Source organism: Ochotona curzoniae, unplaced genomic scaffold (assembly GCF_017591425.1).
Source record: "Ochotona curzoniae isolate NIBS_2020 unplaced genomic scaffold, NIBS_Ocur_1.0 contig_64, whole genome shotgun sequence".
NCBI classification, from domain to species: Eukaryota; Metazoa; Chordata; class Mammalia; order Lagomorpha; family Ochotonidae; genus Ochotona; species Ochotona curzoniae.
Window position 1 is genome coordinate 42,778,315 of NW_024466502.1, and position 15,751 is coordinate 42,794,065.

The window sequence follows — 15,751 nt, forward strand, 5'->3', positions numbered from 1 at the left end:
GAAAACTACCTATTCAGCAACTAAAGGTACAAAGAGGAAAGGAATTTTAAAATCTGGGCAAAATTGTTAACAGATTAATTGTAGTCACTTCTTTTAGGCATCTGAAATCCAGAGATCAGTGACCCTGCATCTTGGGATAGGAATTTCTCACTGTTAACAGAATAATATAGTAGTTGACCTACCTAATTGCATACTTTTGATTAAAGTACAGGAAGTACTTAGTGTGCATATACAGAAATGGTTTGTCTTTTTGAAATCAAAAAGAAAAGCGATTTTCTGATACATTCCTGAGAATTTGATTGGTTCGTTATGGAGGACGTGATTTTCCTAATGATACTTACATGCCTTTAAGAAACACACTTCACGGCATCATTTTACTGGCAGCGTTTATTATTCTTAACTAGGCCTCCATTAGGAGACACTATGAGTTTATTACTGTTCCACAGTTATTATTCTACTTTATTCAGAGGAATGTACTTTTTTCACATGTTAAGGCTTCTACATGTAACATGTTTTTCACATGAATGTATTGTACATGAGCATCTAGTTTTCAAGGGATTTTCTAGCCCTTGAAAGGCTGTTCTGGAATTACTCATTTGTCTTAACACTGATGGCATGGAAGAAATACCAAATGCACCAATATCTTGTTTTCTTTTTCATTTATTTTTCTTTGTGAAAATGTTAAATCATTTAATAGCTGTGGGAATAAATTGATTTATAAAATGGGGACTATAATGAATTAATTAGCTGTCTTAGCCATTTAAGGTTTTTTTTAGATTAAAAAATATTATTATTATTTTTTAAAGATTCATTCATTTTTATTACAAAGTCAGATATACAGAGAGGAGGAGAGACAGAGAGGAAGATCTTCCGTCCAAAGATTCACTCCCCAAGTGACCACAACAGCTGGAATTGAACCAATTCAAAGCCAGGAGCTCTTCCAGATGTCCCATGTGGGTGCAGAGTCCCAAGGCTTTGGGCCGTCCTTGACTGCTTTCCCAGGCCCCAAGCAGGGAGCTGGATGGGAAGCAGGGCTGCCAGGATTAGAACCGGTGCCCATATGGGATTCTGGTGTGTGCAAGGCGAGGACCTTAACCACTACGCTATCTTGCCGGGTCCGAAACACATATGCTAAACTAAGATGTGGAATCCTACTGAAACAGAATATTAGTTTAGTTTCTTCTCTGCTGCATTTTCTTCTATCTACTGGTTCATTCCTCAAACAGTTGCAGTGATTGGGGCTGGGCCAGATTGAAACCAGGAACATGTAACTTCAACTGGATCTCTCATGTCAGTGTGGAGGCCAAAGGACTTGGGCCGTCTGCTGCTGCTTTTCCAGGCACATTTAGCAAGGAGGTGCATTGAAAGCGTAGCAGCCTGGGTATAAAGTGATGCTCATTGGGATGCTGGCATTGCAGGTGGTGGCTTAACACACTGCACAGTGCTGGCCCCTGCAGTCACAGTTGCTGAAGTGTGTGTGTATCATACTGCTTCTGAACAATTCAGCAACAGCTTCATCATACGGAAATTATTTTCCTAAATCTAAAGGAAGGGGTGTTTCACTTTTTTCTAGCGGAACAACTGGGAGCATTTGCAGCTGGAGTAAAGCAGATGTTGGAGGATGTTCAGGAGCGGCTTGTCTACCGTACCCACATTTATATTCAGACAGACATCACTGGCTACAAACCAGCTCCCGGAGACCTGGCATATCCCGAGAAGTTAGTCATGATGGAGGTAATATGAGCTGTTTCTTCTTGGAGTCCTGGTCCTTTCCTTCAGGGAATGTTACAAACCAGGATCTGGATGCTGGAGATGATCATTGTGACTGGTGTGCCATTTTTTCTGAGTTTGTCCAGTTGTCAGGGCAAGGAAGTGCATGTGTGTATACTCAGTCTGAACTTTACTTATTTTTTGGAGATTTATTTTTATTAGAGAGGCAGATTGACACACAGAAGGGAGAGATAGAAAGATCTTCCCTCTGCTGTTTCATTCTCCCAGTGGCCACAATGGCTGGAGCTGAGCTGATCTGAAGCCAGGAACCAGGTACTTTTCCTGGGTTTACCACATGGGTGCGGGGTCCTGAAGACTTGGGCCATCCTCAGCTGCTTTCCAGGCTGTAAGCAGGGAGCTGGATGGGAAGTGGAGCAGCCAGGACACGAGCCAGTGCCCGTATGGGATACCAGTGCTTGAAGGCAGAGGATTTGCCTGTTGGGCCATGGCATCAGCCCCTCAGTCTGAACTTTCAGGTCCTGCTGCTACATATCTTCATTAGCATTTTAATTTATTTCAGTGCCTAGATCGACAATTGCATAATAATAAGTTTGCTTATTTTTAAAGTTAGAGGCCGAACTTTGTTAGCCTGTTTAATGCCCTACCTTCTTACTGTTTCAAGGGTGTTCTTTGACACTTTCATCCCTTCCTCTGATTCCATTATATTTTGGCAACCCAGACTGAGCAGGGATGGGCAGCTTTTTTTTTTTTTTTCTTCTGCCAAGAACCATTTTGACATCTCTCTGCAGCTGGTTCACTCTCTGAATGCTCCCAGCAGTGAGGACTGGGCCTGGCAGAAGCCAGGAGATGAGAACCCGATCCAGTTTTCTCCTGCGGGGGTAGGGTCCTCACTATCCAGAGAACACATTAGCAGGGAGCTGGAACTGGGAGTGGAACGCAAGTGCTTGGGTCTCTGCTGCCCACACCAGGGACCCAGATGGGCTTCTGAGCTTTGGACTTACAGTTCTGCCTTTTGGGGCATTTGAAGAGTTAATTAGCAGGTAGAATATTTCTCTGCTTCTCTTTGTTTATCAAATGAGGAATAAATAAATGAACAAATAAAATATTTTATAAAAGATTTATTTTTATTTGAAAGGCAGATTTACTGAGAGGAGAGACAGGCAGAGAGATCCTCCATCTGTTTATTTACTTCCCAAAAGGCTGCATTGGCTGGAGCTGTGCAAATCCAAAGCCAAGAGCTTCTTCTGGGTCTCCCGAGTTAGTGCAGGGGCCTGAGGACTTTACTGCTTTCGCGGGCCACTAGCAGGGAGCTGGATTGGAAGTAAAGTAGCTAGGACTTGAATTGCTGCTTGTGTATGATGCTGGCACTGCAGGGAGAGGCTTAGCCTGCAGTGCCATAGTGCCAGCCCATGAATAAATACATCTTTAAATAGGCTTCTGTGAACTTTGTGTACTTGACTAGGTGCCCTGTATTGTTTCTGAAATGAAGTTTGTATGTATATGTGTTTATGAGACTAGAAATTAAAGTAATTTTTACATTTCCATGTACTTTTTTGACATAATTAATTCATTTCATATACTAAATAGTAAATTAAGTAAGGTTTTTGCATAATAGAACATATTTATGCTGCCATATTGCTAAAAATTACTCTTTTAATGTACCTCCCTTTTTTGGTAGCAAATTGCACAAAGTTTAAAAGATGAACAGAAGAAGGTACCTTCTGAAACAGCATTTTCAGATGTTCGGTTAGAAGGATCAGAGGATAACAGCCTCCCAAAGTCTGGTATGTGATAAGATCTTTCCGTGTTTGCTCATTCAGTTATTAAACCTTTACTGAAGACTTGTCATGCCCCAGACATGAAAAAATGTTTCTTGCCTTTGAGTTCACACTGTGTGGGGAAGTCTGACCCACTACAGTTGTAATCCAGGGGCGGGTAAGACGCCAGCGTAGTGCAACGGGTGTTCAGTGCTCTTGGGCCGTGGGAGAAGGGCATGGAGAGTCCATGAGCTCTGGGTGCAGGACAAGGTCAGTGTGAGGTATGGTGTCTGAGAGCTGAAGTGTTTTATGAAAGTGTGAGTGAGCCAGGTGAGCTTATTTAAGTTGAGTAGCACGTAGGAAGGCATAGGGGATTAGAAGACCATTGCTCCTTGGGAGGGGCATGTGGTTTGTTTGGGCACAGATTGTACATGGATTAGGGGCTGGTAAGACAGAGCCAACTTACAAGAAGTGTCGAGGAATAGTTCCATAGCTTTTAGACTTTCAGATATGGTACAATCAGGGCGGTTCCACAATTAGATATGCATTTTATAAACATACTGAGCGACTGGGACTGAGATGCATATTTTGAAAGGAGTAAGGTTGCTTCATGAGGAATCTAGACAATAAGCTAGATGGGAAATAAGAGGCCTAAGGGTTTGGTCCTGTGTGGCTTGGTTCTGGTAAACCTTTCACGTGTCGCTGGAGAGACCAGTGCACACCTCTCTCTGCTGGCTCCAGCGAAGCCTGCTGTTTCACGCATGCCTGGTTACAGGGAGGGCTGGCTGGCAGAACTTTAAAGCCTGCATAGGAGATTGTTCTCTTTTTGGAGGGATGAGAGACATACAGGGACATACAATTGGATGACGCACTGGATGTGGTGGCTAAGGACTTGAGTAAGGGCCTTGTGGAACTGCGAGGGGAGCTGTAGTTTATGAATCTGAGAAGCTGTTCTAACGTAGTTGCCGCTGCCACTGAACATGGGCAATGGGGTTAGTTGGTATGAATGTACTGTGTGTAAAGTGTACTATAGGTGGGTAAGATATACACCAGGTTTCAGAGACTTGCTATGAAATAAAGAATGCAAAATATCATAGTAGTCGTCTTTATGTTAATTATCTGTTAAGTGATGATATTTTAGATGTATTAGGTTAAAGAAAATAAATTGAAAATGATTCCATTTGTTCCTTTTCACATTGTTTTATGTGGCATTTTCATGTGCTACATATATAAAAGGCTTATCTGTTCTGTTGGTCAGCGCTCATCTAGAGATGAAGATGAAGAAATACTTTGCGCTTTGGGTTTGTGTGAGATCACTGCAAGGATGAGAGCACAGTGCTTGTCGCTGAAGTCTGGGGTGAGGATGAAGGGGGAGGAGTGAGGGAGACCAGCCTGGGAGGTCAGAGCAGGCAAGTGGGAGGCTGTGACTGACGCCTGAGGAGGAGCAGCAGTGTAGCTTAACAAAACGCATGAGAAGGATGAAGTCATCAGGGCCTAGTGAGAGAATGTGTTACTAAATTTTAATACTTAGAAGATGGTATGGTTTGGGATACAAAAAAAGCGATAGAAGGTAAAAAGAATGTAATTCTGAAAGCAAGCAGTAGCCAGTCTGCCCAGGGGTTGGTGGGTGTGAGGTGGAAGTGCCAGTGTTTGGAGGTGAGGTCATCCGTGCAGTGATTGGCGTTAACGGAACGGTGATGAAATTTGGGCTGGAAAGATTCTGAATCAGGTGGCAAGGGTAGCAACAACCTCCTTCTGGCCGGGTCCCAGGCATGGTGGACGCGAGAGACTGAGAGACCCCCACACAGGGCTGGGCATGAGCTGCTGGTTGAGGTGGCAGAATGCCCGTTGAGGTCAGGAGCCTGTTAGCGATCAGCGCATCCAGAAAGCTCAGGTTTGCCATGCTGTGCAGGCAAGGGGGCGGGCGGAGGACATTAGGCATGGCAGGGGGTGGTGCCTCTTGATGCCTCTCTGTGGAGGCACGTTTCCCCTGGTCAACTGTTGGTTAAACAAGAAAGTGAAAACTGAACAGACAAGCCAATTTTTGGGTTAAACACATTTTGTTTTCACTTAACTTTCATGGGGGTGGTGATGGTAATACTTTTCTTGTACTTTATTTTAAAGGGAAGGCCACAAAATACTATGGTTCTTTTTGTTTTAATTTAATTTAATTTTTCTTCTTTTGAAATTGTTACCATCAGTCTATGATACAGTTCCATAGGCCCTGGAATTTCCCCAGCCCCCTTCCCAAATCCTCTCCCCCCACCAAATTCCCCTATATCATTACTATGGCATAGCTCTTCATAAACAGTCACATGTTCATCATTGCGGGCATGGACAGTGGCAGAGAGTCCAGCCTCCCATTGTCAAGATGCAGCTAATAGTTTCATTAGTAGTCCATCTTTGATTTGGAAGTAGAGGCACACTGCACTGCATCCTCACATCTGGACATGACAGTCTCATTCACACAGTCACCACGCATCCCTCTTAAATGAAAAGCCACAATACAAAATCAACAACAGGAAGAAAACTAGAAATTTATAACTACGTGAAGTTCTCAAGAGGTTTTGATAGTTCAACAGTCCTGAATTGCTGGTGAACCCACCACTCCAATCTTGATGAAATCTCCTGAATCCACTGGCTGCTATAGTCCACCTTAGTGTCTCTGTCTGCCCAGATCTTCACTGCCAATGCTTGGCTGGGGTGGTTGATCAATTTGTTCTGTCCTCTGTCCTCTGCCATGGTACCAGGTGTCCTCTGGAGGCTCTGAAGTACTGTCATACTGTCCATGTGCATTTATTTTTTTTTTAAGATTTATTTTTATTACAAAGTCAGATATACAGAGAGAAGGAGAGACAGAGGAAGATCTTCCATCCAATGATTCATTCCCCAAGGGACCGCAACGGCCGGTACTGCACCGATCCGAAGCCAGGATCCAGGAACCTCTTCCAGGTCTCCCACACGGGTGCAGGGTCCCAAGGCTTTGGGCCGTCTTCAACTGCTTTCCCAGGCCACAAGCAGGGAGCTGGATGGGAAGTGGAGATTAGAACCGGCGCCCATATGGGATCCTGGCGCGTTCAAGGCGAGGACTTTAGCTGCTAGGCCATGCCGCTGGGCCCCGTCCATGTGTATTTAGATATGCTGTCCACTGCTCTGTCTGAGACACTGAGGAGGCCCAGCTCTGACCCACATACTCCACGGTCAGACCATAGAACCTGCAGTTCTCTCCATGGTTAGGGTTCTGAGTCTAGCAGTTCAGTTGGTAAGGAATCAGCAAAGAAACCTCATCTGAGGCCATCGCAGACCTTTCTTGTGTGTTAGCCAATAGAGGGTCCAATACAGTCTGTCACCCAAATCAGCCTACACACACTGGTAGTTGCAGTTGCTGCGCCATATCTGCCTCCAGCCCTGTGTTTTACACAACCCAGTGGGTGTTAGAGCCCAGTACAATCCTGCCCACCACATACTCAGCCTTCATGTAAACCAGTGGGAGCTGCAGTCTAGGCGGAGTGACCCACAAAAACCCCTACCAGGCCTGCCCCCTGCCCTGGTTCCCGTGCTTACCTGTATGTACAGCAGACTGGTCCCATCTGTCCCACATCCCATTCAGTTCTCGTACTTGTTGATGGGCATTGAAACCCAGTTTGTCCCAACCAGCCCCACTATCCAGTCTACAATGGTGCCAGCGGGTGCCACCCGGTACTCATATGGGATCCCAGGTGCATGCAATGCGAGGATTCAGTCACTAGGCTACCGCATCAGGCCCTACATTAGTTCTTTAAAACATGAAATGATTAAGATTGTCCTGTAATTTACTACTAGTGCGTTATGGATATACTCTTTACATTTTATTGTTTAAAAAATTTCAAATGCATAGAAAAATAGACATGATCAATGAAGACTCGTGCCTAACACTTGTATTCAAGGCTCAATGCTTCATCACATTTGTGTGTGTGTGTGTGTGTATATATATATATATATAAGCATGTTATTCATATCATTCACTCTTGGCTGTTTTTTAAAGCCTTAGTTTAACAACTAAGATCTATTTTTATAGAGCTTGTTAGAGGAACAGAATGCACTAAACATTCTAATAATAGATTATTTATAACTTTAGTAATTATTACAGCAACATCTCAAGAAATACAGATATCTTTGTTTTAAAGGTTTATTTTTACTGGAAGGAAAGCTCTTTTGTATGCTGGTTCACTCCCCAAGTGGCTTCAATGGCTGGAGCTGATCCAAAGCCAGGATCTAGGAGCCAGGCGCTTCTTCAGGGTCTTGCATGTGGGTACAGGGTTCAAAGATTTTGGGTCATCCTCTGTTTTTCTTAGGCCATAAGCAGGGAGCTGGATGGGAAATGGAGCAGCTGGGGCATCTACTGATACCAATATGGAATCCTGGCTCATGCAAGGCAAGGATTTAAGCCGTGAGCATTGTACAGGGCTCACAGAGATCTCTTATTTAAGCATAAAACCATTATCACACTGAAGTTTTTACAAAATTGTGTAACGTCTTCTACTCCTAGTTCATCCTCAGTGTCCCCTCTTGTCTGCAGTACTAGCCCAGCTCCACTCCTGGGCTTATTTGGCATCATCCTGTGACCCTGCCTCTGCCTCCTTTACAAATGCACTTCTCTGTTGAGGGATGCTCCCTGCCCCTCCAGCCAGCCTCTCCAGAGGCCTCCATTTCTGACCAACCCTGGTCTCCTGGGAGTTGAGCCTATAAACCAGCTCTGTGAGTATTCCACCCAGTTTTCAGAAGGCTGGCTGTCAGGCAAGCCAGAATTGATTAGCCTTTTTATTTAAAAATTACCTTGCTTGCTGTCACTCCACTGCCTCCATTGGCTCCCATGTGACTACACACTACAGATCTGCTTCCTTTTTAATGGCTGCTTCCTGTGAGTGCGCTGGTCATTTACTCCATAGTTAGTGTTGATCACTGTTTAGGAGAAGCAGTTTAAGAAAAGCCTCAGGTCCGTGAGGCTGGAATGTAATAAAGTACGTGTTGTTTTGTGTTCTTACTCGTACAAAGCTTATCTGCACTAACTTAACTTTCTTGTGGAACTTTTGATAGAAGGTGGGGCTGGAAAAGTGATGTGTTCTAGCTATTGATAGCTAACAATTTTTAGGCACTGCATGCATGATTGTAAGACAAACATCTGTGTGTGTGAAATTTGTTTCAGGTTCAGCAGAGTCTCTCAACCCTAGACCGCAGACCACAATTTCTCCAGCGGATCTGCATGGGATGTGGTATCCTACCGTGCGGAGGACTCTCGTCTGTCTCTCCAAGTTGTACAGATGCATAGATGTACGTGTGCACATTTGCTGGTTCTTCCATTTTGAAATGTTTTTCTTTCTTAATTTTGTTTCCAGTTTTTAGGAGATTGTTTGAAAGACAGTCCCAGAGAGACGTGTGGTTGGGAGGTAGATATCATCCAGAGCTGGCTTGCTTCCCACATGGCCACAGCAGCTGGGCAGGCCCGGCTCCTGTGCGATGGCAGGGGCCCAAGACTTGGGCTATCACCTGCTCTGCTCCCCAGGTGTGTTAGCAGGGAGCTGGGTTGGAAGCAGAGCAGCTGGGGACATGCTCAAGTATGGGAAGCTGGCCTAACAGACGGTGGCCCAGCCTGCTGGACCGCAATGCTGGTCCCTATTTGTAGATCTCGTTGTGGTGTTTTGTGTATTATTCTTAGAATCAAGATTGTAAGATGAGGAGGTGACTTGAAGGTAAGTGATTAAAGGTTTCCTAACCTACCATTCTGTAAAGCCAACAGTCTACTGCTTGTCTTTGGTGAGTTCAGGAACACCTTGAGTTCTTTTGGATGTATTTTTGTGTCCATGTTTGTGTCTTTCTGAAAACAAGTCCTCAAAAGAGTCCGTGGTCAAAACCAATTTTAAAAACGATTAATTTATCTGCCTCATTTCATTAATGAAGGTAGATCTAGAAAGGTTAGGTGATAGTCCAGTGTCACATGGCTTTAATAAACATTTCATCTTAAATTTGGTATTAAATGCATTGACTTTAATTTAGTTTTAATATTCAGTTTAAATCAGCATCCTTAACAAATGATACTAAATTACCTGTTTTGCCATCTCTGACCAAGTTAGTTATTTGCTGAAAATAGTGGTACATTTAAAAATTATTACTACTTTTTTTTTTTTTTAAAGATTTATTTTTATTATTTTTTCATTGGAAAGGCGGATATACAGAGAGGAGAGACAGAGAGGAAGATCTTCCATCCGATGATTCACTCCCCAAGTGAGCGCAACGGGCCGATACTATGCCGATCCGAAGCCAGGAGCCTCTTCCGGGTCTCCCACATGGGTGCAGGTTCCCAAAGCTTTGGGCCGTCCTCGGCTGCTTTCCCAGGCCACAGGCAGGGAGCTGGAAGGGAAGCGGGGCTGCCGGGATTAGAACCGGCACCCATATGGGATCCCGAGGGTGCAAGGCGAGGACCTTTAACCACTTGCGCCACCGTGCTGGGCCCTACTACTTTTTTTAAAAAAAAGATTTGTTTTTATTGAAAAGGCAGATATACAAAGGAGGAGAGAGAAAGGTCTTCCGTCCACTGGTTCACTCCCCAAGTGGCTGCAGTGGCTGGAGCTGAGCCAATCTGAAGCCAGGAACCAGGAGCCTCTTCGGGGTCTCCCATGCAGGTGAAGGGTCCCAAGACTTTGGACCGTCCTCCATTGCTTTCCCATGTCACAGACAGGGAGCTGGAAGGGAAGTGGAGCAGCAGCTGGGACATGAACTGGTGCCAATATGGAATCCTGGCACTCGAAGGAGGAGAATTAATCAATCAAGCCATTGCTCTGGGACCAAAAGAAAATTATTTATTTAAAAGAGAGTGACAGGCAGGGGCTGTGGTAGGGCAGGAGGGAGATCGTCCCTCTGCTGGGTCACTTTCCAAATGCCCACAACAATTAGGAGTGGGCCAGGCTGAAACCAGACACCTTGCACTCCAGCTGAGTCTCCCACATGGGGTCAGGGGCCCGAGTACTTGATATGTCACATACGGTCTCGAAGGATGCAGTAGCAGAAAGTGGGTTGAAAGCAGAGTGGCTGGGACTTGAACTGGCAGGTGTGTCAGTGGGGAATATAGGCACCTCATGTAAAAGGGTTTTTTTTTTTTTTAAGATTTATTTATTTTATTGGAAAGGCAAATTTACAGAGAGAGAGACCGAGATCCTCCATCCAGTGGTTCACTCTCCAAGTCGTGGCAATAGCAAGAGCTGAGCTGATCTGAAGCCAGGAGTTTGTTCCAGGTCTCCCACGTGGACGCAGGGTCCCAAGGCTTTGGGTCGTGTTTAACTGTGTTCCCAGACTGCAAGCAGGGAGCTGGGTGGGAAGTGGAGCAGCCAGGACGTGAATCAGTGCCCATATGGGATCCTGGTACACGTAAGGAGAGGACTTCAGCTACTAGGCTACCATGCCAGGCTCCTAAGTAGTGTCTTAATCACTGCACCAATAACCTACCACTGGAGCTTGTATTTTGTAGTTATATATTTAAGAAAATGACAATGTGACATGAAATCGTGTTGCAGTTAGGGCTATGTGGGGCTCAATCTTGCTTGCCTGTTTATCACTGTTCTTAGCATGCAGTATGTGCTGTTTATTGAAGGGTCACTTGTATGTTTCTGGGGAATCAAAACTATACATTGATCTATTCAGGTTCCATTTGAGCAGGCAACTGCAGGAGAAGTACCAAGAATTAATGCAGTGGTGAAGGCAAGCAAGCTCATCGCCTAGGATCTTATCTTTTTCTGTTGTGTGCCGCAGGCTGACTGTTTCTCTTTCATTCCACCAGAGGGCAGTGTTCCAAGGATTATCCCAAGAAGCCTTGTCAGCCTGCATTCAGTCTTTACTGGGAGCGTCAGAATCCATCAGCAAAAACAAGGTTTGATGAAGTGTTGGGTGAAATTTTATTACTTATAATAATATTATGGAACATAACATTTGTTTCCAGGCTGAGAAACGTGAAACCCTTTTGACAGTGGGACCTATTTAATATTGGATTTTGAGGACCTTTGAGAGAAGCGAGTGTTCACTGTAGCACCAAATGAAGGCTGTGCTACGTAACAGTCTAATTCACTAAAGTACTGAAGATGATGCTTAGGTTATGAGCTCTGCAGGGTGCAGTGTTCTTGGTAAAGCCTTAGCAGCGCGGAATATGGTACTACTGTTTCCCTGGAATGCTGAGAAAGGGTTCCAAGGAAAGGGAGCAATTTGTTATTGTAACTGCAGTGATATTCTAGTCAGATGACCGCACTTGGAGTAAATTAGCCAGTCAGTTTTGAGCAGTTGATGTTAAGGCAACAGGAGACGGAACTACAGTCCCATCCTGTCCCCTCCGCTTCTCCCTGAGAGTGCAAATCAAATAATACAGTATGATTTTAGTTGTGTGTTGAAAAACACATCGAGGGAAGTATGCAGCAATGAAAGCTTCTCCAGCCAGGTATTTCTTCAGGAAGAAACAACCGACTCCACAAAGAGAAAGATCAGATGCTTGCGTCCTTTGTTCTACTGTCTGTCTTTTAAGGGGCAGGTGAAAAGCCTGGGGATTGTTCAGTCTTACTTCTTGTTGCTGACAGACTGTCCTGTTCCGCCTCGTTGTGTTTCCCACATGTTATGGGGGTTTGAGTGTGTGTCAGGAAGCCCTTAATTTGGTGTTAGCTTATTGATCTTGTGTACCTTTGTGTACTTTTGCCATTAAACTTAAAAAAAAAATGAGATCAACTTTAAAAAAAATGAGATCAATGTCTTAGAGTTTTTAAGGCCAGAAATTACTATGTATTTACATTATGTACCTAGCTTCCCAGTAAATGCATGTGATGCTGTTTGCTGGGTTACAGCTGTCTTAGTGAGGTCGCTGAAATCTGTATTATACTGTTTTTAAGAAAGATAGGATTACAGACAGAGGGAGAGAGAGAAATCTTCCGTCAGCTGGTTCATTCCTCGAATGCTTGCAAAGGTTTGGACTGGGCCAAGCTAAAGCCAGGAGCCTGGAATTCCAACTTGGTCTCCGATGTGGATGGCAGGGGCCCAAGCACTTGTGTCATCCTCTGCCGCTTTGCCAAGTGTGTCAGCAGGGAGCTGGATGGGAAGTAGAGCAGTCAGGACTGAGTTGGCACTCACATAGGGTGCTGCTGGTGCAGGGAGCAGCTTAATCCACTGCACTGCCATGCAAGCCTTGTTTGTCATAACTATTTTTGACATTAAAGTTGTTAGTTCTTGTAAGATAGAGGAAATATTTCCATATCCTGCTCATCTGACACTCTGTATTGCAGAATGCAACGTGCGGTTCCGTCGTAGTTGTCTGACTTGTACTGATTGTATTAGAAGGGAACTGAGGAGGAGTCACTTCAGTTAAAGACTCACCTTGTTTACTGATTTTTATTGTTTCATGTTTTCCTAACATAGTTAAATAAAATCTCAATAGAAAAATGTTCAAAATAAGATTCTGCCTTGAGCAGCAGCAGGAAGGCCCGAGTGGTGCCTCGCTGTAGTTATGATGGGATCCTCGCCTGCTGTGAGTCCTGTGAGTAGTCAGTGTTGGGGAACTGAGTTAGTGTTTTCGCAGCTGAGTTTCCATCACAGGACTCCGTAGGTGATTCCTGAGAGGGCAGAAGGGCACAAGGCCGCTGCGGGGGTCGGGGAGAGGACTCTGCTGTCGCGGGACCCGCAGGGTGACTGCAGAGCACTTCATACTCGGATAGTAGCTCCGATGTTCTGGGTGGTAAGACCACTTGGCCTGAGCGCTCCAGCCAGGTCCCTACCAAGGCTGGAGAGCACGAGCGGTCACAATCGTGCACACACTCGGAGCTTTTCTGTCCTTTCTGCCCTGCGCTGCTGTCCCGTCTGTCTTAGCACAAGTGGAAGTAGACTCGACTTCTCTTTCCAAAGTCGGCCTTGCTTTGTTAAGATTCCTGAGTAGAGCAATTGACAGTGTTATAAAGGTTTGAAATGAAAAATTTCCACTTGATTCTAAAACGGATAGTATGGGGAAGCTCACTACATTAGGGGTGTGGGAACATAAGGCTGTGAAGTTGGGTAGGTTAATGAGTTATATGTGCCTGTTTTTGTTTAATATGTGATAATTTCAATTTTTCTGTCTTACAATTTAGACTCAGATTGATGGACAGCTTTTCTTAATTAAACACCTTTTGATCCTTCGTGAACAAATTGCTCCATTTCACACTGAATTCACCATTAAGGAAATTTCCCTGGACCTCAAGAAAACTAGAGGTACTTTATTGTCCTGGCTGACACAGCTGGGTGTGCTTGATCTGTCCAGGTGTGTCAGCATAGGCTGTAGGTTTAGTTTATGTTCATCTGCAATTTGTTTTGCATGCTTTGCTTACTAACTGTGTTACTTGTTCATACTAAGCTTAGCCAACAACTTCCTAATTGCTTCTAACTTGCTGTATTTTCTTCGCGAAGGAAATTAGACCTGAGCATTTCAATGTGTAATATTGCTTGTCTTTGACTATGCTGTGCATTAGAACCAGTTAAAACATGAATAATCGGGCCCGGCACGGTGGCGCAAGTGGTTAAAGGTCCTCGCCTTGCACCCCCGGGATCCCATATGGGCGCCGGTTCTAATCCTGGCAGCCCCGCTTCCCTTCCAGCTCCCTGCCTGTGGCCTGGGAAAGCAGTCGAGGACAGCCCAAAGCTTTGGGAACCTGTACCCGCGTGGGAGCCTCGGAAGAGGCTCCTGGCTTCGGATCGGCATAGTATCGGCCCGTTGCGCTCACTTGGGGAGTGAATCATCGGACGGAAGATCTTCCTCTCTGTCTCTCCTCTCTGTATATCCGCCTTTCCAATGAAAAAATAATAAAAATAAAAAAAAAAAAACAAAAAAAACCATGAATAATCAATGTAATAGCCACTTGGAATGACTTTATATGTTGAATTTATGAAAATTCAGGAAGCTGACTGGGTAAGATGGGAAGAATGTTTGTCTGAAAGAGTTCCATTTTATTCCTGGCCCGTCACTTCTGCTTGTGCAGTCTTGGATGGGTCTTCCGGCTTATCTAGCCTGCCTTCCTCCTAGGGCAGGCAGGCAGGCAGAGTCGGCTTGCTACCATCCTTCCTTCCTTTTTTTTTTTTTAAAGATTTATTTTTTATTATTTTTTTATTGGAAAGGTGGATATACAGAGAGGAGAGACAGAGAGGAAGATCTTCCATCCGATGATTCACTCCCCAAGTGAGCGCAACGGGCTGATACTATGCCGATCCGAAGCCAGGAGCCTCTTCCGGGTCTCCCACACGGGTGCAGGTTCCCAAAGCTTTGGGCCGTCCTCGACTGCTTTCCCAGGCCACAGGCAGGGAGCTGGATGGGAAGCGGGGCTGCCGGGATTAGAACCGGCACCCATATGGGATCCCGGGGGTGCAAGGTGAGGACCTTTAACCACTTGCGCCACCGCGCCGGGCCCCATCCTTCCTTCCTAAGATTTATTTTATTTTTATTGCAAAGTCAGATATACAGAGAGGAGGAGAGACAGAGAGGAAGATCTTCCATCTGATGATTCACTCACTTGCCAAGCAACCACAGTGGCTAAAGGCTGCACTGATCGAAAGCCGGGAGCCAGGAGCCCTTCTGGGTCTCCTACGCGGGTGCAGGATCCCAAGCCTTTGGGCTGTCCTTGACTGCTTTCCCAGGCCAGAGGCAGGGAGCTGGATGGGAAGTAGGGCTGCTGGGGTTAGAACTGATGCCCATATGGGATTCTGATGCGTGCAAGGTGAGGACTTTAGCCACTAGGCTACTGTACCGGCTCCACTAGGATACTTTCACCAGGTTATGAAGATTAGTAAGAATGAAAATGTGTGGTATGACTAAGTTTCAGATGCTTCAATCAACTTGTTATTGAATCAGCTGGTTAAGTAATCACGTAGAAAGCGCTTTTGTGTTGGTGTAGACATTGAATCATCATCTCCCGGCACATGCAAGGCGAGGACTTTAGTCACTAGGCCACCGCACTGAGGACTAATGGGGAGATTTCTAAGAGATGGAAGTGGTTGACTTCTAAGATGTTGATGTTAAGCAGTAAAGGATAATCCATGAACATTCCCGGTTTCCCTTACTCTAAGCCATCCTTCACATAATCAATTCATTTTTTTCTCTTCTGTAGTGGGACAGTTGAGAGTTGTTCAGATTGTCCTCCAATAGTTCAGAACAACCCAAACACAGAATTTCCAAGGGTGGCAGGTTTACATTCCAGAATCACTTTGCTCAGGACACAGTAGACCTGATTTGACTC

General features: G+C 45.0%; 1 protein-coding gene across 1 annotated transcript in view; it reads left to right on the forward strand.

The window, feature by feature from the left end:
• COG3 (component of oligomeric golgi complex 3) overlaps nt 1–15,751 on the forward strand; it is a 48,765-nt gene that overhangs the window by 19,816 nt on the left and 13,198 nt on the right. The window contains exons 13-17 of the mRNA XM_040991379.1: nt 1,574–1,734; nt 3,410–3,515; nt 8,674–8,798; nt 11,299–11,388; nt 13,616–13,736. Coding sequence (XP_040847313.1) covers nt 1,574–1,734; nt 3,410–3,515; nt 8,674–8,798; nt 11,299–11,388; nt 13,616–13,736 — 603 coding nt within the window. The remainder of the gene's footprint in view (nt 1–1,573; nt 1,735–3,409; nt 3,516–8,673; nt 8,799–11,298; nt 11,389–13,615; nt 13,737–15,751) is intronic.